This window comes from Tarenaya hassleriana, unplaced genomic scaffold (genome assembly GCF_000463585.1).
Source record: "Tarenaya hassleriana unplaced genomic scaffold, ASM46358v1 Cleome35, whole genome shotgun sequence".
Lineage (NCBI taxonomy): Eukaryota > Viridiplantae > Streptophyta > Magnoliopsida > Brassicales > Cleomaceae > Tarenaya > Tarenaya hassleriana.
Window position 1 is genome coordinate 821,712 of NW_010966617.1, and position 26,062 is coordinate 847,773.

General features: G+C 36.6%; 4 protein-coding genes and 1 long non-coding RNA gene across 9 annotated transcripts; 2 read left to right on the top strand and 3 right to left on the bottom strand.

Annotated features, from left to right (window-relative positions):
* Window positions 1–14,613: 14,613 nt before the first annotated feature.
* LOC104822058 lies at window positions 14,614–15,584 on the bottom strand. Its single transcript, XR_773133.1, has 3 exons — window positions 15,492–15,584; window positions 15,203–15,414; window positions 14,614–15,125 (listed from the first exon to the last, which is right to left on the bottom strand). It is a non-coding gene; the product is annotated as an uncharacterized LOC104822058 (long non-coding RNA).
* LOC104822057 (serine/threonine-protein kinase PBS1) lies at window positions 14,893–16,982 on the top strand. 2 transcript variants are annotated; one of them, XM_010553145.1, is made up of 7 exons: window positions 14,893–15,105; window positions 15,210–15,397; window positions 15,519–15,717; window positions 15,799–15,962; window positions 16,056–16,160; window positions 16,292–16,414; window positions 16,495–16,982. In XM_010553145.1, exons 1-7 carry the CDS (start codon window positions 14,997–14,999, stop codon window positions 16,735–16,737), a joined length of 1,131 nt encoding a protein of 376 aa, XP_010551447.1. In that variant the 5' UTR covers window positions 14,893–14,996; the 3' UTR covers window positions 16,738–16,982. The 2 variants fall into 2 exon arrangements, with proteins under 2 accessions (XP_010551447.1, XP_010551448.1); XM_010553146.1 differs by having other exon boundaries at window positions 14,977–15,063.
* Window positions 15,609–18,730, bottom strand: LOC104822056. Its single transcript, XM_010553144.2, has 5 exons — window positions 17,880–18,730; window positions 17,284–17,596; window positions 17,106–17,203; window positions 16,306–16,402; window positions 15,609–15,698 (listed from the first exon to the last, which is right to left on the bottom strand). The coding sequence occupies exons 1-2, from the start codon at window positions 18,560–18,562 to the stop codon at window positions 17,311–17,313; spliced, it is 969 nt and encodes a 322-aa protein (XP_010551446.1). The 5' UTR covers window positions 18,563–18,730; the 3' UTR covers window positions 15,609–15,698; window positions 16,306–16,402; window positions 17,106–17,203; window positions 17,284–17,310.
* A 136-nt stretch (window positions 18,731–18,866) lies between these two features.
* Window positions 18,867–21,049, bottom strand: LOC104822059 (protein ALTERED XYLOGLUCAN 4-like). 3 transcript variants are annotated; one of them, XR_773135.2, is made up of 3 exons: window positions 20,660–21,049; window positions 19,357–20,502; window positions 18,867–19,140 (listed from the first exon to the last, which is right to left on the bottom strand). XR_773135.2 is itself a non-coding variant. In XM_010553148.2 (2 exons), exons 1-2 carry the CDS (start codon window positions 20,904–20,906, stop codon window positions 19,415–19,417), a joined length of 1,335 nt encoding a protein of 444 aa, XP_010551450.1. In that variant the 5' UTR covers window positions 20,907–21,049; the 3' UTR covers window positions 19,174–19,414. The 3 variants fall into 3 exon arrangements, 1 of the variants encoding a protein (XP_010551450.1); XR_773134.2 differs by having other exon boundaries at window positions 18,867–19,165; XM_010553148.2 differs by lacking the exon at window positions 18,867–19,140 and having other exon boundaries at window positions 19,174–20,502.
* Window positions 21,050–23,549: 2,500 nt separating this feature from the next.
* On the top strand, window positions 23,550–25,772 carry LOC104822060. 2 transcript variants are annotated; one of them, XM_010553150.1, is made up of 6 exons: window positions 23,550–23,748; window positions 23,880–24,045; window positions 24,132–24,212; window positions 25,190–25,313; window positions 25,419–25,496; window positions 25,623–25,772. In XM_010553150.1, exons 1-5 carry the CDS (start codon window positions 23,592–23,594, stop codon window positions 25,455–25,457), a joined length of 567 nt encoding a protein of 188 aa, XP_010551452.1. In that variant the 5' UTR covers window positions 23,550–23,591; the 3' UTR covers window positions 25,458–25,496; window positions 25,623–25,772. The 2 variants fall into 2 exon arrangements, with proteins under 2 accessions (XP_010551452.1, XP_010551451.1); XM_010553149.1 differs by having other exon boundaries at window positions 25,419–25,772.
* Window positions 25,773–26,062: the final 290 nt, after the last annotated feature.

The window sequence follows — 26,062 nt, forward strand, 5'->3', positions numbered from 1 at the left end:
TTATACATATGTATATATAAATGGATTTAAATGTTTTAAAGAGATTTAAGGGGTCGACCAATCCAATCTATTATTATTAATGAGTCGAGCCAATTCAACTCGTTATTCTTATGATCCAAACAGATTGGACCTTGGTTGAGCCAACCCAATTAAAATCGAAGCAAACCAAATATAATGTAATAACTAGTGGTGGGCACGGATCGGATATCCGTGATTTTTAGGATATCCGTATCCGTATCCGATCCGCTCAAATATTCGATTTTATTATCCGTATCCGATCCGTAATTTACGAATATCCGAAATTTCGGATATCCGTAAATATCGCGGATATTTGCGAATATCCGTATCCGACATTAAAAATTATAAAAATTAAATTCAAATTTAAATAAAAAATTTAAATATAAAGAAAATATATAAGTTATTTAATATAAATGTTATTCACAATTTAAAATTTATAATTTAAATATTTTAAATTAATTCAAATACAAATATAATCATAGTTTATCATATACATTGAAAGTTCAAAATTCAAAAATTAAACATAATAAATTTTAATTTTCAAAAGATTAATATTTTACATCTCAATATATATACAAAATATTTATTAAATATCTCTATAAAATAGATAAGTATAAAGCATTTTAAATTTTTATAGCAAATTATTTTATATTTAATAATATTATTAATTAGTACGGATCGGATCGGATATGTCGGATAATTCGAATTTGATATCCATATCCGATCCGTATCCGATAAATAATTCAAAATAAATATCCGTATCCGATCCGTAACCTTCGGATATCCGAATTTTCGGTTCGGATACGGTTCGGATAACGGATCGGTTCGGTTTTTCCGGATATTATGCCCACCCCTAGTAATAACCTATACATATATATTTTTATAAAACCGAATATACTTGATGGAATACTAAAATGTCAATCCCTAGTTTATATGTATATGCATATTAATAGTTATTCATGTGTATGAATAGTATGTATATATATATATATATATATTAATGGATTTAAATAGTTTAAAACGGGTTAAATGGGTCGACTCAATCCAATCCATTATTATTAATGGATCGATTCATCCTAACCCATTTATTTTTACGATCCAAATAGGTTGGGTCCTGGGTTGGAACTATCAAATTGAAATCAAACATAACCGAATATAATATAGTAACCTATTTATATATATTTATATATATATTCTTTTACAATCGAATAAAATGGATCGAATCCTAAAATGTCAATTTCTACTTTATATGTATATACATATTAATAGTTATGCATATGTATGGGGAGTATGTATATGTATACATGAATTTAAATGGGTCAAATGGGTCAACTCAATCCAACCAATTATGACTAATGGGTCGACCTAATCCAAACCCAAGTCGTTTATTCTTACGATCTATAACATCTCTAGCAATACCTGATTGAAAGAAAAAAAACAAAATAAAAAATCAACACAACATGATTAATTTGATGGAATAAAGAAAATGAGTTCTCTCTCTCAGGATAAGATAAAACAAATACATTTTTGTGTTCAACATACTCAAGATGTGAACCAAACTTTACTATTTTTTTATCACAAAAACTATTAATTGTTTAGAAGGTGGAAACTTTTGTACAATATTATTAAGTTTCAAAAACATATAAATAATAATTTATAAAAAAATAGAATAATAAAAACAATAATGTGTTTCAGTTTGTTCTTAAACATATTTTTTTCTTACAACCCAAAATCATCATAAAATCATTACTAAGTTAACCAAACCAATTAATTTAATATGAACCGAAAAATATTCAATTTTAGTTTAGTGACGTGACATGTTCACTTAGTAAATTTTAATTATATGTCCAGTATATCATATATTTACTTATCACAATTTTAACGTTATTGGAGATGGTGTAGAAAATTGTTAAACTTTTTTAGATTTGAGATTTTAAGTTTGCACGGTACATGTAGATTATTACCTAGATTAAAGTAAAGAATTTAAAATAAAGACGATCAATAAAATATAAAAAAATTGATAAGAGAAACATATAAAGAAATAAAATAGTGGTAAAAATAAAAATAAAAACGATCAATAAATTATATTTTATTAATTATATAACTTTTCCGAAAGATAATAGATTTTCTTTCCGTCGCACTGCATGTTTTCCGCTGTTGGATCCTTTGTCTCTGATTTGTTCGACCATGCCACGTGTTTCGATAGCTTCTCTCCTTTTTGTCTGATGAATCGATCGACGACTAACTTCTCTATTTCGTCGAAGATTCCAGATCTCTGGTTGCAAACGGTTGAAACCCGTACAACATCACTCTGTAGCCAATCGTCGCGTCATAATTTAGTCATAATAAAAGATACAAATAGTAATATATATTCATTTGTATGCATTAAAACATAATCTGACTTTTTTATTATTTCTACCGTAACAAAAAACTATTTACAGCATATTTTACTTTTAACTAATTTTTACCACATACTCATATTTTAGAATAGAGCTTGTCAACGATATGAAGAAGATGACGATGGTAAATTCTTTAAGTTTTAACATGTATAGAGAGAATAGTTCTATTTCAAATTTAAACATCAGAAAAAAAAACTTTACGGAAAACAATGACCTATATATAATAGAAAAATATTTACGAGAGCAAATGGTCGTTGATAAATTAAGTTCTGCTACTAATCCTCGACTTCCAGCATGGCTGTGGTGGCTTCTTTTTCAAGTGCCTTCATACGGTTTTGAGTTCTACCAATCTCGATTCAGCATTCTTGAGTTTCAAATAACTTTCTTCAGAAATATCGGTTTCCTTCAACTTTGATCTTCGTTTTATTATATCCATAATGAGAAATCTCCAAGGATTCCTAAACTCGAAAAATAAAAAAAAATGAAATAAAATTTGTAACTATCGCTACTCGTAATCATATCTTCCAAAAAAAAAAATTGAATTTTATCTGCTAACAAAATATTTTTACCAATCGCTACTCGCGTAAGATTTTGCTGAGTCATATAACTACATTTGTGAACCCTATGAAACACTACCCATATCTAATAATAGGATTATATCTACAAATATATATATTTGCCATGTCTTCTAAAATAATCAATAATCTCTTTTTTAATATGTAGAAGGGTTCAAGAAACTAACCTTATGGAAAAAAAGGACAGAACATAAAAAACAAACTGGACTTGGATAATTGGGATATGAACTCGATTTAATGATTATTTATATTGAAAGAATATGAAAGTTATGAACATAATACCAAAACAAATAGATTTTAAAGACATTGAACATTGGAAATAGAATGGTTGGAATGTGTGTAATTAGAAAAATTAGGAGAATAGTTGACTAAATGTATGTCGACTACTTTTGATGAATGAGAGAGAATTACGATAAATGTTTAACGAAATTATAAAAAAAAAAAAATTTGACCAAGTTATATCTATTAATGGAATGATTGAATGCATATATTTTTGCTTTTAATTTACTACTATTGAAGGCATGTGTACTTTAATTTTATATATTTGATGATGATGATTTAGAAAGAATATGAACATTGACTATGTTGAATATGGAATTATACTAAAATAAATACATTTGAATATTGGAATTTACATATTTATTTGCAAATCTTAGAAAATTCTTGTTTTTTTAATCCATTTTCTGTCATAATTTCTAATATAATCATATCACATTATATGACTTTCCCGGTTAACTATATTCTATCTAACTACATATTCCATGTTTTACCAAATTAACTTCATATTTCACAACAAATATTTGATACATTAATTAAAGAAAAAAACAGATATATTAATTTACTATTATTTCGATAATATAACTAATCATAATTACATATTTGATGATTTGGTAAATATTGTATTATGATTTATATATATATCGACACATTAATTAAAAAAATGGTTTGAAAAGTATGTCGCATAGTTTTATTGTTAAAGTAAAAAAAAAATGAAATATAGAATTGTTTAATGCATTGTGTAAAAAAGACTGCAATGACTTTCGTAAAAAGCATTTCGTAAAAAGATATGAAGAATGCAAGTGGATTTTAAACAGGTTGGACACGTGTCAAAACCTCGTTAACTTACTGTACTTTTATATATATGAATCTTATGAATCACATAATATAATGAAACTTAACCTTTTATACATAAAACCAAAGTAACATAATACAACGGTAACTCCAAACCAAGAGTTGGACCAGAAATTTAAACCAAAAAATAAAACGCATCAAAATTGGAATCAGAGATTACGACGTTTAAGGCTTTGGTATTTCTTAGAGATGGCATCGCGATGAGGGATGCGTTCTGTACGAGAGGGCAACTGAAAACGGCAATTAGGGCATTGGTTCCCTTTCTGAAGCCATTCTTCGATGCAGGATCTGTGAAAGAGATGAGAGCAAGGCATTCTCGTTGCTTCCTCCCCAAGAAACATCCCCTCTTGACAGATCGTGCATGGCTCCAGTTCATCCATGTCTTCTCCAAGTATCTTCACTCTCTCCAGTCTGCAGACCGACGTTTCTTCCGCCGGGATCGGACCGCTGAAGAATCTAACACCGTGTTTGATCGCTTCGCTTCTTGCCCTTTTCGCTCTTTCGTCCAAATCGAACGGAAACTCCGTCTCGTTGACGCCGATTTCGGACATCAAATCTTGGATGGAAGTCTTCCATAAGGGCACCGACAGTACATTATCGTTGTTCTCGACTCGTCTTCTTATCATCTCTACAATCTTGGCTTCGATTGTCCGGTGAAATTCTTCGTCCTCGCGTTCTTGAAGCTTCGTCTGGAAATCCACGCTCGTGAGCCAGACTGTTTTCTTGGCGCAGATTCTGAGAGGGACCCATCTTCGGTCCGACCAAGACTTCTTGTTCTCCTTGGAATACTCCACGAATCTCTTGACGATCTCGATCTTGTCATTGAATTTCAGCCCGATCAATGGCACGTTCTCGTCGATCTCACGTGCCAAAGTCATCAGGGCTTGCGACTGATCGTCGGCTTCCAATGCTGTCGCGAGAAAAGAACACGGAAATCTGAAACGGTATTCCTGATCAGTGACTGGAAGAGAACGGTCCAGTTTCTTGTCTCCCCACTTGTGTTCGTTCGCGTAAACGGCTTCGACTTTGAGCTTGATGAAGAACTGGTCGTACGGAACAGTTTCCTCGTCGTCTTCTCTCTCGCTTATCTTCTCCGGAAACTCGACGGCCAAATCTACGCGGGAAAACGCGACGTTCATCCACGGACCGTACACTCGTGTCTTAACCTCGCGAGTTAAAGGCCTTTCCTTTGGGATTTCTCCGCATGATCCATGATCTATCATGCCGCAGCTTTTGCAGAAGCTTCCAAGGTTCTTGTACTTGAACTGAACAAATGAATCGTCGTCGAGGAAGAAACCGGGATTGAGTGGCTTCTTCAGATCGATCTCTGCCCGAACGTAGAAATCCCGCTTCGAGGAATTCAAGTAGACTTTTCTTCGGGATTCTTCGTCGGTGTAACGGCACAATGGCAAGCCCTCGACCTTGACTGAGAACCAGGAGACAGAGAAATCAATGTCGGATAAAGAGAGGTGAGAAGGCCACTGCTTGAGCACCAAGATAACGCCATCGACGTGCCATGTATGTCGGAGAACACTCTTCATGTCGACTTCTAACTCGAAGTTGAACAATATGATGTCGTCCTCGATGGGAGAAACGGTCATGTCTCCGGAGGGATCCCAACGTTGACGGAGTGATGTCTCGGTCTTCTCGATCGACGGCGGAGATGAGGCGGGGAAGAACTTTCCGACCAGGAAGAGCATCGGTTCCATCGCTTGTTCTTGCGGGATCTCTGTAACTAGGGTTTGGAATGCGAGAGAATTTTGAAACGGGTTTGTAAGTCGCTTCTTAAATCTTATATATAGCCATCGAAAACTCTAATCCAGATTTTAATATGTAATTATATCTTTCCTTTTCCCTATATTATTTTCCTTTTTCATGATTGAGTTTGTTCAATCAGATAGAAGTAGAACTGTAACGTTTCTATCAGATTGATCTCAACTTTAACAAGTTGACGTGACGCAAATTATTATCTATTAGAGATATATAAAGATCTCTAATATTTTATCAAAATTTATTATAGATTTATTTTAGTTTATAGTTTATTAGTGAGATTTAAACTCTTTTGTCTATATATACGTTATTTGGTCGAATGAATACAACAACAAGGTTTTATATTCAGCAAATCTTGATATTATCCTTTCTTATAATATAATATGTAATCTGTTATTATTTGTTTCCTTTTTCTTATATTATTTTCCTTTTTCATGTTTGGGTTTTTTTCAATGAGATTGAGCTAACTTTATTATCAGTTTCTTTTTTTTTTCACGTTTTGTTAGAAAAAAAGGGGAAAAAAAAGAGAACCTGTTACAAACAATAAAAAAATACAATAATCAGAAAGCAATCATATAACTATTTTATTTGAATGCCATATGACTAAAAAGGCAAAAAGCAGATGATAAATAAAGTTCTAAATTCCAAAAATTTAGGAAAAGCCCATTTAAACTACAAAGGCCCAACAATATAAGAATATGGATAAGAAAGGCCCATATAAATATTTTGTTACAACTTACAATGGTGGCAATTATGTTATTCGTGATTTTATTCATTTTATTTTCCTAATGTATTTTTATGTTGATAACATAATTCGATTTTGTGGATTAAATTATACATAACTATAATGATTTATTCAAATTATTAAACTTCATTGCCATTCTTTTCATGATTGAAATTTGAGTATAATATAAAATAAATATTGTTGAAATAAATATATTGACATTATCTGAGAGATTTTTTTCCTATTCATAATAAATCTCCTTGCCATTCGTCGGAAAAGTCTATTATTTAAGTCACTATAATTAAAAACATTAAATTTTATGATCAATTTGGTGAAAGCACATGAAGATAAAAGTGAAATGAGTAAGAATAACACTAAAAATAATTGGGATAAAAATTAAAATATTAAAACAAAACCTAATAATCGTTCGGTTAACCGCAGTTATTCTGGTTATTAACCGAACCGAACTAAACCTGAACAGTTATTGAACTTTCTCAACCGTCGGTTATTAAACAAATAACTGAACCGAACTGTTATTATTCGGTACGATTTGGTTCGGTTATTCGGTTAATAACCGAAATGACCACCCCTAATCGAGAGAATATGAAAGTTCATACGTTGAAAATAAAATGATACTAAAACAAATAGATTTTAAATACATTGAATATCAGAAATAGAATCGTGGGAATGAGCGCAATTAAAAAAATTAGGATAATAATTGAGGAGATGTATATAGATAGAAATATGTATCTTTTTTGGATCTACACAATTTTATGTATGTCAAACTAATTTTTATGCATTGTTATCAATTCTTAAATTATGTATTATTTTTTTTTGTAAATAGTTAACAAATTTGACGAATGAGAGAGAATCATAATAAATATTTATGGAAAGTATAAAATTGTTTTTGACCAAGTTCACTTAAAGAAATTATGTGTGCAATGGATAAATGAATATATTTTACTTTGATCAAATTAACGTAAAGGAGTTAATGTCTGTCTACAATGGTTAAATGAAAATATTTTACTTTTAATTTATTACTATAGAAGACATGTGCCATTAGGACGAGCACGGATAAGATATCCATAAATTTTTAGGTATTCGTATCCGCATCCGATCCGTGCAAATATTCAGTTTTACTATATGTATCTGATCTCTAGTTTTCGGATATCCGTTATTTTAAACATCCACAAAAACTACGGATATTTGTAAATATTCGTATTCTACATAAAAAAAAATAACAAAAAAATAAGAAATAAAAATCCTAAAAAATCTCAAAAAACATAAATAAAATATATAATCTATTAAGTATAAATAATATTAAGTTCAAAATACATAACATAATCATCTTAAATCAACTAAAAAAACACGTACATAGTTCATCACACCAGCATAATCAAAATTCAACTTCAAAAGATTAAAGATAAAAAAAAACATCCATATGTATTCACAAAAAAACCTATAAAGAAAACTGTAATACAAATCAATTAATTAATAAAAAAAAGTATGCATATTATGTCTTATTTTGCCTTATTATTGTTCTTCAAAGCTCGTTAGTCGCTAAATCAATCATTCGAATTTAGTATTGGTGATTCGAACAATTCGACTACCTCATCTAAAACAAAAATAAAAAGGATACCTCGATTACCTATCCTAAATTGGAGTTTAGATTTTATTTGGTGTCAGAAAAAAGGAAAAGAGGAAAAAAAAATGTAACAATTTGTTTTAGGCCATAATCAATAGGAGAAAGGAATTGACAGATATAGAGAATCACATGTTCTGTTGACTTTTCATAAAGAAGAAAAATGAAAAAAGAAACCGATTTCCTTTTGCAAAGCGAATTAAATGAAGATATTCCTTGAGACCGCCGATTGTCTAGAACTTTGGCAGAAAAATCTGTCAAAAAGGACAATAATTGAATTTGACGGCCAAAATTATCATTTCGTAAAATCTATTTACTTAAGAATCAAAATAAAATTTCAGGAGAGAATCTCCTAGTTGCAATATGAAGAATTAAAAAAACAAACTGATGAATGAATTTGAAAGAATCAGACGAACAGATAGCTGAGACAGATGGATGGAGTAAGTGAAAATGACAAGTTCCACAAAGCTAGACAGCGCCTTTGAAAAAAAAAACCTAGCCTAGTTCTTTTTTATTCAAATGACCTCACAATCATAACTATTTACAAAATTATCCTATATTTATTAATGTTGCTAAATGATACGTATCGGATCGAATATGCCGAATAATTCAGTTTGAATATCCGTATCCTATCCGTATTTGATAAATATTTTAAAAACAATATCCATATACAATCCGTAGCTTCCGGATATCCGAAGTTTCGGTTTGGATACGGATCGTATAACGAAACGGCTCGGGTTTTTCGGACATTGTGTCCATCCCTACGTGTCACACTCTACTCACATACTTTTATATATACTAGATAATGATCCGCGGTGTGACACCCGAAACCCGTGTCCCGCGAAAACCACGAGTTGCGCCACATGGACAAAAATAAAATAAATACAATTACCGAAAATACGCGGGATTTAAAAATTCTCAATTTATATACATATGCAGCGGAGACAAATGCAATTACGGTAGTGTAACTATCGGAAAATACAAAACTCATAAATCGACACTACCAATCTTTTTGGAACAGAAATCTGCGTAACTCCAACCTAAATCTTCTCGGTCTTCCTCCTCACACTCCTGGCGCTACTATGTCCATCCAACGCTCCTCTTTGCGCTATCTCGAGCTGAAACGTTGCATAACAACGTCCTAAGCTACATGCTTAGTGAGTACTTCGGGTTAAACCCGAAGATCATACTCAAGTTCAATTTCATGCAATTTGCACTCAATACACGCAAATCTCCATTTTCAATTTGATTATCATTTTCGGGCATAATCCGAAACACTCACCTGTGTCATTTCTGAGCTTTGGGGTTTGTTGCTGGGGTTTCCTAGTGTTGATTTCTGAATTTTCTCGTCGATTTCCATGCGAAATAAGCTCCAATTTGAGAGTTCTTGGTCTGAGTTCGCAAGAACACGAGGGAGAGGGTGAGAGCGAGCTGTAGGCTGAGTGTGAGCAGAGGGAGAGAGTGAAGCTCGTGTAGAGGAGGTTGGGTTGTTCCTGGATCAAGCAGGAGGTGTCAAACGCCGGTGAAACCTCGGAGTGGCAGCGGTGACTCAGCAGGGAGAAAGACGGCGGAGTTTCTCGGTTCTGTCCGTCGTCGGAACGGACGGTCATCTGGTCTCACCAGTCCAGGACATATGTACACGAGTCATAACTCGACCCATCGGGTCTCTCAGTAATAACCGTACCGTCAAATCATCTCCACGTGTGCATCACACACGTGGGTAAGGACGCTCCATGTGCAACGCACATCCCCCGCTCTCCTCGGCAATCGCCGGAACAATAAAACACGCCATCCAAATCCCTACTCCATAAAACATAATACATCAACCATCCCCTCTGACATCGATGTCACCTCTCGATGCCAGAGCGCCAGGTGCCTCCTCCAGGCCACCACCGACTATGTCGAGCGAAGTCAGTACACAACTGACAACCTCTCGCCGGCCGTCCGCCACGGAGAAACTCATCGGACCCGAGCTCAGGTCTTTCTGAGTTCCTTCGCATAACCTCGTCGGGAGAATCGCTCAATCCCGAGTCACGGGTAAATGTATTGCCAGTCTCTGCCGGGAGAATCACTCAATCCCGATCCCGTTCCATAGCTAGTGGAACGTTGGCGCGGTTACTGTGTAACCGTAGGATTTCCTCAACCCCGTGATAGCCGAATCACTCAAGACTATCACGTGTATCATCGGCTCCAAGCTCTGCCCGTGGGCAACCAATCACAATCATGTCTCCTCAATATGAAACCCGACCCGGGTCAGAGATCATAAAGAGGAGATCCCAACACTGCAACCATCGGGATATCACCTCAAACCCGCTACAATCACACGCTCAACCTTATCCCGGCCCTCCGGAATAAAGTCTCACGCCATGCCAACTACCCGGTTCCCCAATCACACACATTCATATATTATTATACTTACTCGGGTATACACACGTCCTTACTTGTTATTTTGGGTTATCTCGTTTCCTTTACATTCATTTTATTCTTTTATCCCCGATCCGACCAAATTGGGTTCCGACCATTTCGGATTACCAATTCAGCTCGTTCCGAAGGTTTTACTTACCGTAAGTCGGTTTCATTCAAGTTTCATGAGGTTCGGGTAGGAAACGGGTCTAGGTAGGTCACGTGTAGGTGTCGGTAGCATCGGGTCCCGCTTGAGCCGACGAAACAAGCCGGAACGGGAAGACAAGACCTTGGAACGGACGGTCTGCCTCAGCTAGACCGGACGGTCCAAGATGACTGGTCCCGGCGGTCTGAACTAAGCTGGAACGGACGGTCCAGTAGAGGTGGAACGGACGGTCCACCTCTGGAACGGACGTTCCAGACTTCGTCTTCTTCCCCAAAACCCTGCAGCCCTAGAACGGACGGTCTGAACCTGGACCGTTCGGTCTAGGCGAACCAGGAATTCCGAGTTTCGTATTTTCGCACCAAATTCAACATGCTATAGCTCAAAACAATCCTAGTAACATCAGGAACTCAAATCTAAGTTCAATTTCATGCAATTTGCACTCAATACACGCAAATCTCCATTTTCAATTTGATTATCATTTTCGGGCATAATCCGAAACACTCACCTGTGTCATTTCTGAGCTCTGGGGTTTGTTGCTGGGGTTTCCTAGTGTTGATTTCTGAATTTTCTCGTCGATTTCCATGCGAAATAAGCTCCAATTTGAGAGTTCTTGGTCTGAGTTCGCAAGAACACGAGGGAGAGGGTGAGAGCGAGCTGTAGGCTGAGTGTGAGCAGAGGGAGAGAGTGAAGCTCGTGTAGAAGAGATTGGCCGCCTCTGAGTCAAGCAGGAGGTGTCAAACGCCGGTGAAACCTCGGAGTGGCAGCGGTGACTCAGCAGGGAGAAAGACGGCGGAGTTTCTCGGTTCTGTCCGTCGTCGGAACGGACGGTCCGGTAAGGCGGAACGGACGTTCCGCTTGGTCTGGAACGGACGGTCTGCTTGTCAGACCGGACGTTCTGGACCGTTTTCGCCCGTTTTTCTCGCTCGTTTCGGTCCAATCCTTTGAATTGGCTTGGCTAGGTTTGATTCTATGTTCTTGAGCATTTCTCCGGCACCTAAAAGATCTTCTAGGGTTTGGTGCAGAGAAAAGAAACTCTCGGGGCATTATATTCCGTTGGAATAGTCGATCTTCTTCTCCTTGCCTCTTCTTCGTTCGGCTCGGTTGGTTCACGTTAAACCAATTCGCCCGAGCGGCTTCATGTCGTGGTCTATTCCTCGTTAATCCTTTTAACGAAAATTAAGGGCTTATCGCCTAATCATCTCATTTCCATTGATCAAGCGTCGTCAATTTCGGTTTATATCTCTCTAATCCTTTTACCGAAATTCGGGGTGTTACACGCGGGTATCGCACGGACTAAAAATATATAGAAACTTTTAAATAATTTTGTTAGTTTTAAAATTAAATACAATATTTTTTTTATTTCTAGTTCATATTTTTAAATAAAATACAGAAATAAATTTGAAAAGTGTTAAGATAATATGATGACATATTTTTTTGTATTATGAACATTTTCTGTATTTATATTATTTATGGGTTATAATATATAATTTTATTATTATAGCAAAAGTATTAACCCGCATGTGAACTAAAAATATATATAGATTTTAAATAATTTTATTTTAAAATAAAAAAATTGATTTTTTTAAAGATTCGAGATAACAAAGGAAAGCAAGAGATATCAGCCAAAATTTGACAGCAAAGCGATCGGCAAGTAACAAGACATTATAGTAAAAGGAGTGATCATTATTTAACCTTTTTTTTTTGTCGTATTGTCCCAACAAAAGAACAAGGCGCCAAATACTATTTGATAAAAAGAGGCAAGCAACTTGGTTTAATGGTGTATATAAAATAAAATTATTTCATTGAGTAAAATAAAGTTATTATTATTGTTGTTTTTTTTATGTCTGTATTAGATTAACTAATCATTCAGTCAACTTTCTTTCCTGTAAATCAGCAATATAAAATGTTATGGACCAATTAATTTTAAAAGACAAAATTAAGAATTATTTACAAAATAACTTATAATAACAGTGAACTCTGTTGTCAAAATTAGAAATTAGTTCAAACGATAAAACTGAAGATAAAACAGAATATAAAACGTATGACTTATATTCCAAATTATATGGTTGGTCCACAATTTCGAGGTTAGTTTATCCAAAAAAACATGATATTGTCAAGATTATAAGAATAATAATTTATAGTGATTTTTTTTTTAATTCAAGGTTGGAATCGATTTTTTCTTTTGTGGAATTGTAAAGAAAGTTTACAAAAAAGAATGTGAGATACTTGAAATTAAAGTTGGCATAGCGTCGGTCTTATGCAAAGAAAAATTGGACAACTATATTTTTTGTTCAACTACGAGACCAAAGAAATCCCAGTGGGCATTTAGTTAAACAATAGAAATTCAATGACGATACTCTTTTGAATACATAACTAATATCTATTCAGATATTTTTGTTCCATTAATTATATATTTTTTGGATTTTGAAGGAAAGCTGTATTTCTTGGTGAATACACATGACGCTTTTTTATTTTAGTCATTGGTTGTTCGTAATTGATAGTTTTCTTCTTCTTCTTTCGATTGATATATTTATGATGGTCAATGAGTTTTGTTCGCGTTTAAAATGAATTCTCGGAATTGCCCACCAAAAAATAAAAGATAAAATCCATAAAGATTATGAAATTGTAAACCGGCAGAAAAATAAATTCCTAAACTTTTTTTCTGACAAAATTATTCCTAAACCTGCAAAAATATCATTATAATTTTCAAACTTATAAAATGTATCATTATAATTTTCAAACTGGTTTATAAATCATCATCGTCGAGATTTTTTTTATAGTTTCAATTAAGAAGTTTGAGAATTATAATTATGGACATATCCATGTTGATATGTATGGAGGCATATGCCTCCATCGGTGTGATTAAAATTTTATAATTTCTTCATAATTCTTACCATATTTTAACCAAATTTTATAAATTCTTTCATAAGAAAATTATATTTATCACATGTAAAATTAATTTTGCCCCCATCTAAAAGTTTTGCTAGGTCCGTTATTGATTATAATGATAGGCTTTACACGTCTGAAAATAAATTTGTTAAGCGAAAAAATTTAAAAATTTATTTTCTAACATTTTACAAGTTTAGAAATTTTTATATATTTTACCAAAATAAACTAAAAAAATGTTCAAATGGAAGATTATTGCATGCGATTGTGAAATTACGGCAAAAAGGCAGTATCCCAACCCTGGTGGGTCAGTGACAATTAATAGTTATATTTATTTGATTGAGACAAGTGCTGTTGTTCTGCAATTAACATGAACTAACTCTATTTAAAAATGAATAAAAAACAAACGTGATCCCGAAAAAAATTAACAGAAGGCTCTTAAAAGGGCCGAAAAATGTTTTCAAGTCCATAAATATGGGCCCAGAACGAAAAGGCCCATTAATGTAGAATCCGCCGTTTCGTTAGCGTACGGTGCGAGTTCCGGAAAGGAAAACGGCATGCTGTGTTTTAAAACGACAACCACTCTACAATCTTAAAGCAAAAGCGACAAACAGGGTTTTAGAAGAAGAGAGATTTACGCTGAATGGACCCAAACAGCATTGAAACTTAGGCATAGAGGGAAAAATATTCTGTAGCGAAAAGAGGAAGGAAGGAAACAAGGATGAAAGCGGCATCTCAACGTTCATGTCTCTGTATATACGCACACCTAAGCATGGGCATATACATATAGTATACTTGTCGTCAAGCATACGCATTTTTAGTTCAAGTATAAGAATTAACCATCAAAGTTGAAGTCTTTCTCAATGTTTGAAAAAGAAAACTGTAACGGGAAATAAGAGTGAACCATCAAATGTTTGCTTTTGCTTCACTTCACGTACATACATATAACCTACACTACCCTCTCTCTCTCTACGACTTCGGTAGTTGGAGGACTGCTGTCGAGTATTTCAGAATTCAATACGAATACGAATACGAAGAGATTCCAAACACTTGCTATATCTCTCACCTTTACCATACAATCTTCTCCGTTTCTTGAGAAGCAGTTATGCATCCACCAGTACAGACATGAATAAAAAGCTCAAAACTTTAGACATACCCATCTGCCCTAGCGACCACCAGATGCTTTTCCTACACACCCTTCTGTCCTAGAAGGTTTTTCTCTTGGATTCGGATGCTCTTTTGCACCATCTAGACGTAAAAACCTAGGATTTCTGTTGGGAAAATGCCCTTTCATCTGGTTTCAGCCTGGAACAAGCGACGAAGAAGCAAGTCCTATGATACGGATCCGTGTATGTTTCTTTTCTCCATCATCTTCACTCGATGGCGTAAAAGTATGTTCCCTTTTTTGCTTCTGTTACTCAAAAAAATCAAACATCGAACAATCTCCAGATAAGTTTCTGGTGACACTGAAACTTCCATGAAACTAACCTTTCAGGGGTCTACAGACCAGCCGAGTTCTGGAAAATTGAAGACCAACAGCCTCAGCCAAGGAAACGGAGACATGGCTCATCAGTTTTCACCCTCAAAGAAATGGAAGAGGCCACATGTTCCTTCAGTGATGAGAATCTGCTTGGCAAAGGAGGCTTTGGTCGAGTTTACAGGGGTATTCTTAAAACAGGCGAGGTAGGAAGGAACTATTTCTGCCATTTCATTAACGTGACTCATAATGTCGGAAATGATTTAGAGAAGTAAATTGTGAAAGATGAGTTGAACATACAATTTTTTTCTCCTTTTCCATCTGGAGGTTGTTGCCATCAAGAAAATGGATCTACCGCCATTTAAAGAGGCTGATGGAGAACGGGAATTCCGTGTGGAAGTGGATATCTTGAGCAGACTAGATCATCCAAATCTGGTTTCGTTAATCGGTTATTGCGCAGATGGAAAGCACCGTTTCCTAGTATATGAATTCATGCCAAATGGAAACCTGCAAAATCATTTGAACGGTTAGTCTATTAAGAATTACGTTTATTGTGTCAAATTTCTTTATGTGGACCCACAAAATTGCAAAAGAAAAAATATCACAGGAACCAGGAAAACAATGATGAGCTGGCCAACAAGGCTCAAAATTGCACTTGGAGCCGCGAAGGGGCTCGCTTATCTCCATTCAAGTTCTGCTGTCGGGATTCCGATTATCCATAGAGATTTCAAATCTACTAATGTTCTAATAGATTCCAACTTCAATGCAAAGGTAACTAATCCAAATTACAATGAATAACAATGCACAACATTTTCACCAAGCAAATACGATAAAACTCAAAGGTGATTCTACCCTGTTGTGCAGATATCAGACTTTGGGCTAGCAAAATTGATGCCAGAAGGGAAGGAGGCCTGTGTCACCGCAAGGGTTCTTGGAACATTTGGCTATTTTGACCCAGAATATACATCGGTACATGACTCTCTAATCGCTATATGAGGATAGAGGGCAAAAGCGTGAAATAGATGCCATTCTATGGCATATTCAGACTTAATAAACAATGGAACTGGTGCAAATTTTATTTTTTACTTCTTCCATGGCAGACAGGAAAACTTACTTTACAGAGTGATGTATATGCGTTTGGGGTGGTGCTGCTAGAGCTGCTTACAGGGCGGAGAGCAGTCGACTTACATCAAGGGCCAAATGAACAGAACCTGGTGTTACATGTAAGAATAAACCGTGACAAAGATCACCATATAACCAAGTAACTACCATAATGATCTGGTTTTTGTTCTCTATGTATCAGGTTAGGAATATATTGAATGACCGAAGAAAACTCAGGAAGGTTATAGATCCAGAGCTACCACGGAATTCATACAGCATGGAAGCCGTAGCTATGTTTGCTGACCTGGCATCTCGCTGCATTCGAATTGAAGGCAGCGAGCGACCCTTGATAATGGATTGTGTCAAGGAACTTCAACTAGTAATTATCTGCACAAACTCTAAGGGTGGTTTGGGTGGGACGATTCCTACGTTCAGAAGGCCCTAGAAAGGCAGAATTTTCCACCTTGAGAGCTTAAGGATAGAAGCTCGGTACAGATGAACAAGATATTCTTATTTAAGAGAAGAGCTGTTTAGATTTGCTGCCGGCGGTCAACCTATATGAGATGGATTTATATTTGAATGTATAGTATAGAGATGTATTGAGTCAAACCACACATTTCATTCTACGGTTTCCTGTATCCTATTGCAGACTGTTTTCTAAAAGATAAGTGTGTATACGAGTTTCCTGTATTTCAGCCATTGAACCTCTCTTTTCTTTTGAACAAGAAAGGGTGTCACCACCATTAAAATTGGAGCAGACAACAAAAGCTAAAACTTCTAAACTATGGTTTGGAGAGAAGATCAGTAGCATACCAGTATGGAGATCGTCCCACCCATGAACTTAGCAAGTTGAAAAAGCTCAAACAGAGTTATAAGTAAGCAGCATGGGGCATGAGATTACGTCCTCAGTCCTACATAATGCAACGCATCATTAGCATCTTTGATTTTCAGCGCGAAAACATGAAAAGCATACTAAATATTTGATCATTACACTGTTTAAAACGTGTGAACGGTTTTTTTAGGCGTTGCTGGAAGAGGACAGCTCGTTATCAACAGCCACCATATCTACTGATTCTGGGGAGTCCGTGCACAGAGGAAGCTTTTTGCACATCAGATGCTTACGCCTCTGTAACATCAAGAGGATCAAAATATTATCCGTCTTAACAACCTCGTATCCTGCTTTCCTGTACATATTGAAAGGAGCCGAGTCGATCATCCTGCAATGCAAATAGACATCTTTCGAAGAACTCATCTGGGATATCAGCTCCTCGCTTGCTTTCAATAGATGCCAACCTATTCCCCTCCTAAAGAATCATCACATAAACATAATTAGCTTTCGTTCCACGGAAAAAGTTCAAACTTTTTTTACCAAAAAAAAAAAAAAGTTCAAACTTTCGTATGCAGACCAAACTTGTCAGCCTGGGCGGCGGTGTAAGCTATTATCCGCAACCAACAGCTTCAAGCTATACACTTACCCAGCATAATTTAACGACTATAAACCAGGAAAAGACTTCTTGAAATTACCCAAAACAGGTAACGAACGGAAGAATCATACAAAATGTTGAAGGTGGAGGAGGAAGAACGAACCTTCTAAGAGGCTTTTTCACAGTCATGTTGCAGACGTAAGGTGAATCCTTGGGAGGAATCGGCGAGGGAGGCGAAGCGTTAGCCCCTCTTCTGTCAAAACAAACCTCTACGGTCCCAGCCAGCTCCTCCGCCTCTCCGACGCCGTCTCCATCGCTACACGCTTCTGGTCTCCTCCTAAAGAAACCAACAAGAGTGACTGCGTGAGGCATTACGCCTCTCTTCTCACTCAGATATTGCTTCACCAGGAACCGCAACACAGACTCGTATCCTGTAGGTAACAGCATCGACTCGGAGAAGGACTCTGCCAGAAGCTTCACCGTCGGATCCATATCCTCCGGTCTCATGACACGAACCCACATGGACCCGGATTCTAGCTCCTGAAAATACGCAAAACCCTCCAGTGTTTTCAGCTTTTCGAGCTCTTCGTTGCTCAGAAATCTCCCCGTACGAAACGAATCCTCGAGAAATGTGTAGCTTCCAGTTTCGGTGGTTGTTGAAGCCGAAGATGAAGAAGAAGAAGAATGCGAGGAAGGAGAGAAGGCAATTCTGAGGCTGGCGCGGAGAGATTTGCCGGAAAAGAGAAAAGGGTTTCTAGGAAAGGAAGAAGAAAAAGCAAACGCCGGAGTTTGGTTTGGCCTCTGAGGGTCGACGGAGAAAGCGAGGGAGATACTTACGGCCGCCATGGACGCAGAATGAATGCTCGGAGTTCCGTCACTGTTTTTTGGGTTGGATGCTCGGAAATGGATAAATCAACTGATGACCAATTAATATAACATCCAAAACGACGTGTTTTATATCCGGGAACCTCTAGAAGGTGTGGAGGGTTTGATATCGTCATTAAAACGCGCCGTTTGTTTTTTTTTTTTGCCATGGGAAGTCATTTTCTCAAGACTTAGAACAAGTAGTTGTATCAGATATCAATAATATATATATATATAAATATAACAAAAATTAGAACTTATATTTTGGAGTGCGAAGAAGTGAATATGCAGCTTGCAAATGTTAGTATTTTCTTTTAATGGTTATGGAAAAAATATGATAAGATTCCTCTGGAAAGAAAATCTTGAATCAAGACAAGATTGTCTCTTTATGTACCGTGTGGTTCATCACACAACCCACCAAAACCTCACAACAACTCAAAATCCTTCTTCTTGCCAATTGTATATCCACACCATTCATCATCATCCATTGTCAACATCATCATCACCATAGCCATCATCATTGTTATGGCCATATTACCATGCATTCTTCCCGTATCCTCCTCCAAGTTCATTGTTGTGCAAAAGCTATGAGAAAATCAAATGTATACCGCATTCTACATTTTATATCAAAACTTATAATGCAATAGCCTTCATGAACTCTCTCTTTGTTCAAAAAAACTTAAACAAGAATAACAAAAAAAAAACGACAGTAAAAGATATTTATCGATCCGATTCTTTCATCCTCGTTCATGTGATCTAAAACTAAGAAAAACTACCTTTTTATCCGCGAAATCGGGAACATGATGACATCAAGTATGATGAGTTCCGCAATCATCACCAGACATGATCCATCCATCGCCGCAAAACCTCGAGCAAGATCTCATTCCACGTGTCAACGGGACCAGGCAAGCACCAGTGGAGACAGTCATTATGAATTCTATCCGGCACGCCGTTCTTGAACGGGAACGCGTACATGTACGGTCCCGGATGTCCGTCCGGCCGCAGTATCGACAGCCCCGTCACGTCCAACGCTTCCACGTTTGTGTTTGTGCCTGCGTTTGCGGCCGCCACTTCTTCCATCTCTATCCTCCGCATCTCCTCGTCCATTCCTTCTAGAGCCTTCCCCTCGTACGGTTCTGTCATGTTGCACGCTCCGAGGCTGTCCCAAGGTCGGCCCTCGAAATGTGACGGGGAGAACGTCGTCAATACCACATCGCGGTGGCGGTGGCGGCCACGATTGCTGACCACGGATCTCAGCGTCGTTCTTATGGCCTTTCTGAACACTTCGAAAAAACCTATTTCCGTACAGTTCCTTGCGGGGCAAGAATGGCAGCCCAAAACAGAGCCGGACTCTAAATACATGGCCGGGTGGAGAAACCAATGTCCCACGGACAAAACAACCACATCCATCTGATCCAAATCCTTTGCCCACTTCTCGTCAACGCGTTCTAGATGAAGGACGTTGTGGTCTAACCCAGACTCCGTCGATTTCTCCTTGCCCGCGACCAGAAACGGCGACCAGTAAACGGAGACGGTGAGGTTGTGGGATTTGAAAAGCCATCTTCGAAACTTATTGTCTTCGCCGTTTCTGTAGACGAGATTCGGTGTGGAGAAGGTGGCAAGCATACAGAGCAGAGACTCGAGCTGGTTTCTGGCCATGGAGTCCCCGATAAAAGCCAAGTGTTTGTCTCTCAGAAGATCGAGGAATCGGGTCGGGTCGAACCTCGGAATATCGCATTGGTTCGGTTTCCATTTCCAGTAAAGATAACCCGAATCAGGTCGGCCATGGCGGAGGCAGTTCTGACCATCCTTTATTGTTCCACAGGTCGTGCCGTTGTACAGTGGACCCATCTCACCTCGGACCCATTTGCCGTCAGTGTAATCGCATAAAGGCTTGTTCTTTTGGCCTGCAGCTTCTTCTTCTGTTGAAAGGAAAAAGGAAACAGAGAGTCTTTTTATGAGCAAGTTTCGATCTTTGAGAACGAACTGATTCCATCCCAATAATGTTGGAATTTTCGATCTGTCGAATCGCGGGCGTGTGGATGTAGCATAACAAGGCACATTGTTCGTCGTTTTTACCTGGGGAAGAAGAAGAAGAAGAAGAGTAGCTGTTGATCACGATATGAGCTGAATCTTGGAGGAGAGTTCCATCAATGGCGGAAAATGGGTAATAAAACCAGAGGCGAAACAGAGCGATGAGTAGAAACGCCAAGACAGTATAGACGGCGAGCTTCTTCTGATTCAGACAGCTGGCTTGCTCTTTGAACCCCATTTCAGGCAAGAAGAAGCTTTTTTTGTACTTGTTGCTCTTCTTCATCCAGTACATGTGACACCCGCTTCTTCTTCCTCTTTCTCATGCCTGCGGAGAAGATGACGGTAATTTAATCTATAGCCTTGTTGGGGTTAGCCTGTCAATGGAGGACATATTCTTCGAGTATTTTTTATTTTCTTCACTTATTCTCCATTATTTTCTTTAGTCCAAATATATATATATATATATATATATATATATGTACACATACTTTGCTATTTATTTCTCACTTGATAACATCAAGGTGTTGGATAGGTCTAATATGTTACAATTAGCATAATTAGTATATACATTTATACTCCATAATTATATCATTAGTGTTTAGAAATACTAATCAATTTATATGGTTAATATTCTCTGTCGGAAAATATAATAATATGATCCTGGTACATTTGAATAGTAAATATTCAGTTATAAAAAAACATAATTATATAGGATTCGCGTCGCAAAATCTAGAGAAATTGTTAGAGCATATCTATAAGTTTTTCGTAGAGCTACTCTCTACTATGTTAATTATCGTATAGCAATTATTTATCAGCTTATAAATACGAAAGTATATATATGTTAGGATAATTATAGTGATTGTTATTATATATATATATATTAGGATAATTATAGTGATTGTTATTTTATTAGTTTTGTGTCGGAGAGCAAATTGTCTGTGGCCACCGTCAGCGATAAATTGGGCGGACTCTGGATGGCGTTACATTGATAAAGTTTGAGCCACTAAATTGACCGAATTACCCTCAGGAGCAGCAACGAGACAAGTTTTGTTTAATGCGTGTGTCAGGGTATAATTGTCAGTGTAATCAACAAAAAAATGGCCAATCACAATCAAGTGTAACGTGCCCCAGTGTAATTGTTCTCTCGAAAAAAAACCATGAGAACCCGTCAGCATACGACACGTAAGCTACTTGGACCAAACCATTGATTTTTTATATAGTAATCTCTATAAAGGATTAATAAACCAAAGTGGTGTTTATCAACTATAATTAGGGATAATTATTGAGGGGCACTCCGGCCCTAGCGGCCTAGTGGTTGATTATTTAAATATTTTTGTCCATAATGGTATCATGGGGGGTTTTTAGTCATATCATACAATGATGACTACCTAATCGTAGAAATAAGAACCGACGATATAAAGAGTAAATGTTATTACTAACAATGGCAAAAGTTTAACAATGACTGATGAGCCAATTGTAGAATTGACATTTTATTTATTACACGTGAAAAAGTCAACTGTGAATTATTCAAATTTAACACTATTAATTCTAATATAATGTATGGATATACAATATCCGATATTTGCATAATCGATTTGGATGGGGCATTTTGCATTAACATCGTGGATTAAGCGGAGAGACCAACCCCGTGAAAACCAAATTATAAAAAATATTGTATTAATTAAATATAATATAATACACAATGCTACATTTTTTTCCTCAAGAGAAATCGGTTTATATATTTATTTATCAATTTTCCGATAATGTATCATATAGACTGATCCATACGGTGTCAATTACGTAGCACATGTGAAGATCCGTTCCAAGAACATGTGAAGATGTGCTCTTAGTTTCTTTCGCAATGAGTATATCGGTATTTGTTGTCCACTTCCCCCTTCGGTCCATTGCATCTGCACCCTCTATCTATTTTTTTTCCCAACCATTAAAAAATAAATATTTTTTATAATATAAAAATTCACAAATTTTTTTTATCCAACTATATATATATATATTCCAATGGATGGGAAGAAACTTTATTTCTTTTTTTACAACCTCAGCATATGAAGAAAAACACATATAAATCAATTATCAAACGAACAAAGGATTTTTTTTTTTAAATTACAAATTTAGAATTGATATTATTTAATATTTTTTTTTTTAAAAAAAAACAAAATAAGATAAGACAAGGAACCACCCATGCTTTGGTTTGGAGTGGTTGGTCTTACGGTCTCCCACCGCCTCCTATCTTATATAGGATTATTTTAATTAATCACCTCATATATTTCCTACTCATTTCTTTTGCGCAGCGAATATTTGGTGTAAAGCCAAAATTTCAATTGCAGTCCAAGCTGTAAAGTAAATGATTATGCTTGAGTGTTAGCCCCACCATCCATTAGCAGCCTTAAGTCCTCTCAAATATTTTACCTATACAAATTACGAAATTGTATCGTAAGAAATTATAAAGAGTAAAATTATTTTTTTAATCCAAATTTAAATGCTACGTAGAATTTAGGATTTTTCTATAATAAGATTAAAATAGACATAATTTGGTTAATAATTGAATAATTAAACCGGTTGTAACCATACCGAAAGATCAAATGGTTATAATCTCCTTCAAATCGAAAAATCGATTCCAACCCTAACCAAAATAAATGAAAATAAACAGAAAACGATTTTTGTTGTTGAAAATTTTAATATTCTTATCAATAATGGAGTCTTTTGATGTCTTAAAACTTAAGAACGAACTAAATTAAGTTATTTTAGGCCAACTTTGGGCCACGGTTAAAAAGATTGAAGCAAAGAATTCAGGCCAAGAAATTAGACTATAGAGATCCATTAAAATGATTGTGGAATGGGCCAATGTATACTGATGGGCCTGCGACCCACGTTTGACTGGAAATCTGTTCAATTTGAAAATCTTCTTCGTACCCCCACGAGCGCTTTGGAAACCTGCGAGAAGCGAGGAGAGCTACCCGCCATGGATCCAGCAGGAGCAACGGTGACCAACAACATCTCCGGCGGAGAATCCGAGAACTTCGCCGTCGGGAACGTTTATTCCGTCAAGGTTATCACCGGAGATGAATTCCAAGGGATCGTCATGGCGTATGACCCCAATCCCAACCTCGTCATTTTCGATATCCTTCTAAATTATTCGTTTTTGCTCTTCGCAGTATCCGAGGAAACTCTAGGATTGGTTGTAGAGAGAGATTTAGGATGATTTTTTTTCCCCTGAATTTGTTTATATCCTTGACGAGTTTTGGTTTACAAGAGGGTTTGAAACCTAGACCTGGGCATTCGAAGAGCACTCGGATGGTGAATGCTAATTTCATTACCGAGCTCACTTATCTGGGTCAGTCCGAGGATCCGCTTGCTGCCAGCGAATGCTATGTTGATCTCAACGGACTTCAATCGAAAGAGGCAAATGCCATCAGGTGATATCAAATCCCCTTCTTTGTTGTTGTTTTGAAACTTGCATTACTCTCGAATGTTAGATCTTATTGGGAATTGTATCTCGCAGGCAAGCGGAAGTAGATGCTGAGAGGATGGGCGTTGGAGTCACCGCAGAGGCTCAGAGCATCTTCGACGCATTGTCTAAAACGTAAGAATCTTCTCATTCTCAAATTGAATGGACGCTGGAATTACTCTTTACTAGTAGATGGGCGTTGCTTGATTCATGATTGTACTCTGCGTAACAATTCAGATTGTCGCTTTGTTTGGCGTATGAATCCGAATCTAACTTTTGTTATGGTTTAGGATATAGTTTGCTCTAGTCTGATCAAGGTTTGGAATGGCTATAGATGTTCTATGTCTACGACTTTTCGATAACTTCTGCTTCTGTCTGCAAATGAGTTTTCGGGTTTTGTCCAGAATCTGTTATTGTTGTCTTTTTTCTTTTTGCCAGCAGAAATGGATGAACTATGGAGATGGGAACTAGTTGTTTAGTTAAGCTGCTAGTTATTTTTAGCAAATGCATGTGTTTATCAGGCTGTTAAAAGAGCTTGCTAGTCTTTTGTTGCGTTATTATCAGGATAAGCTCGTTAAATTTTGAAATTATGTAGCATTAAATTGCTCTTGATCCCTGAGGATGCATGTTTTGGAGGCAATTTATACGCTCTGTGGCTGTAAATAGTCTTTGTTCTTGCTGGAAATGTTTTTTCTGATGCTGTTTTGACTCTTGAGAACCACTGTTGTTGTCCCATAGGCCATAGCTGTGCGAGACATGAGTAAAAATGAAATCCAAACAAGAGGATTCTTTTGCTAAGTTACTATTTATGGTTTTGCTGATAAAACTTTTGAACATGGTTTTCAACCAAATCGGCGAAAGAAAGTATAACTCATTACAGTTTTGTGTATATCAAAATCAGTATGGGAAAGAAAGTACTCAGCCTACATGTGCTTGTGGGTTTTAAACTGGCTAAGAGTCTTAAGCTTTCTCTGTGATTGGATTTAGGGTCGTGATATTGTTTTTATGTCGGTTGATAGAAGTAAGGGAGAAATGAAACCGAGAATCAACCCGTTGTGTTCGAGTTGTTTTGTCATCTTTCAGACGAATGACATGAGATTCTGGTTCATCAGGCTCCCTGTGCAGTGGGACAAGTCAGAAATTGTGGTGATGAAAGAAGTGCGTGTCCGTAGTCCATATCGTCCCGACTGCGTCCTTGGAGGAACTGCTGCTGCCAATAACCGAGTCAGGAAAGTGGTAAGTGCCAATTCACTGTAAAAATATATGTATATAATCGTGTTAAAATTGAGAAATGGGAATCAAACTGCCCTTCCATTTGGACCAATGCATTGCACTTCACAGCTTGAGCTGGAGAGACAGAGGTTGCAACTGGTCGGTTAAGGGCGGTGATGGGGCTGAGTCAGTGAAACAGCCAAAAGGGTATGTGGCTACCAATCCAGGCAGTGAGATTGTCATTGTCGTCACTCAGAATCTGAATCAGATTAGAGTTAACTGAGTTGCCGAGGTTTTGGGTTCAGTTAAACTGGTTTGTGCTGTTCTTGACAGGAACACTAAGAAAGTCTTTGCCTTCGTGTGCCAGATGGGATTAATATGTCGCCTGAAAATGTTAAACCAAATCCGAATGGTTGAGAACTTGTTAAAGAAAACAGACCAAAGTGTGACAGGTTTTTTCCTTTAACGTGGAAGTCTTTCTTACGTCTTGGATTTGGTGAACTAGTCAACAAAAACGTGTTCTTTTTAGAATATATTAAGCTCGAGCATTTGAGAATTCGTTATACAATGGATGTTTCGATATTCGGATAGGGAATGGTTCGATTCGATTATTTCGGTTTTATAAAATTAGATATCAATCAGTTATTATATTATATTCGGTTCGCTCCCACTGTTTTGGTTTCGGTTCGACTTGATTTCGGTTTTTATTAAAAAAAAAATAGGGTTTTCGGGTTTTTTTAAATTTCGGTTCTGAAAAATTCGGTTTTTTTAAA

Coding starts and splice junctions, on each gene's coding strand:
- LOC104822057 (XM_010553145.1), top strand. CDS start 14,997: ATGCCCTTTCATCTGGTTTCAGCCTGGAACAAGCGACGAAGAAGCAAG. Junction 15,718..15,798: donor CCTGCAAAATCATTTGAACG/GTTAGTCTATTA, acceptor AAAATATCACAG/GAACCAGGAAAACAATGATG. Junction 16,415..16,494: donor AACAGAACCTGGTGTTACAT/GTAAGAATAAAC, acceptor TCTATGTATCAG/GTTAGGAATATATTGAATGA.
- LOC104822056 (XM_010553144.2), bottom strand. CDS start 18,562: ATGGCGGCCGTAAGTATCTCCCTCGCTTTCTCCGTCGACCCTCAGAGG. Junction 17,597..17,879: donor GTGAAAAAGCCTCTTAGAAG/GTTCGTTCTTCC, acceptor ATGATTCTTTAG/GAGGGGAATAGGTTGGCATC.
- LOC104822059 (XM_010553148.2), bottom strand. CDS start 20,906: ATGTACTGGATGAAGAAGAGCAACAAGTACAAAAAAAGCTTCTTCTTG. Junction 20,503..20,659: donor TTCTTCTTCTTCTTCCCCAG/GTAAAAACGACG, acceptor TCCTTTCAACAG/AAGAAGAAGCTGCAGGCCAA.
- LOC104822060 (XM_010553149.1), top strand. CDS start 23,592: ATGGATCCAGCAGGAGCAACGGTGACCAACAACATCTCCGGCGGAGAA. Junction 24,046..24,131: donor AAAGAGGCAAATGCCATCAG/GTGATATCAAAT, acceptor TGTATCTCGCAG/GCAAGCGGAAGTAGATGCTG. Junction 24,213..25,189: donor TTCGACGCATTGTCTAAAAC/GTAAGAATCTTC, acceptor CTGGTTCATCAG/GCTCCCTGTGCAGTGGGACA.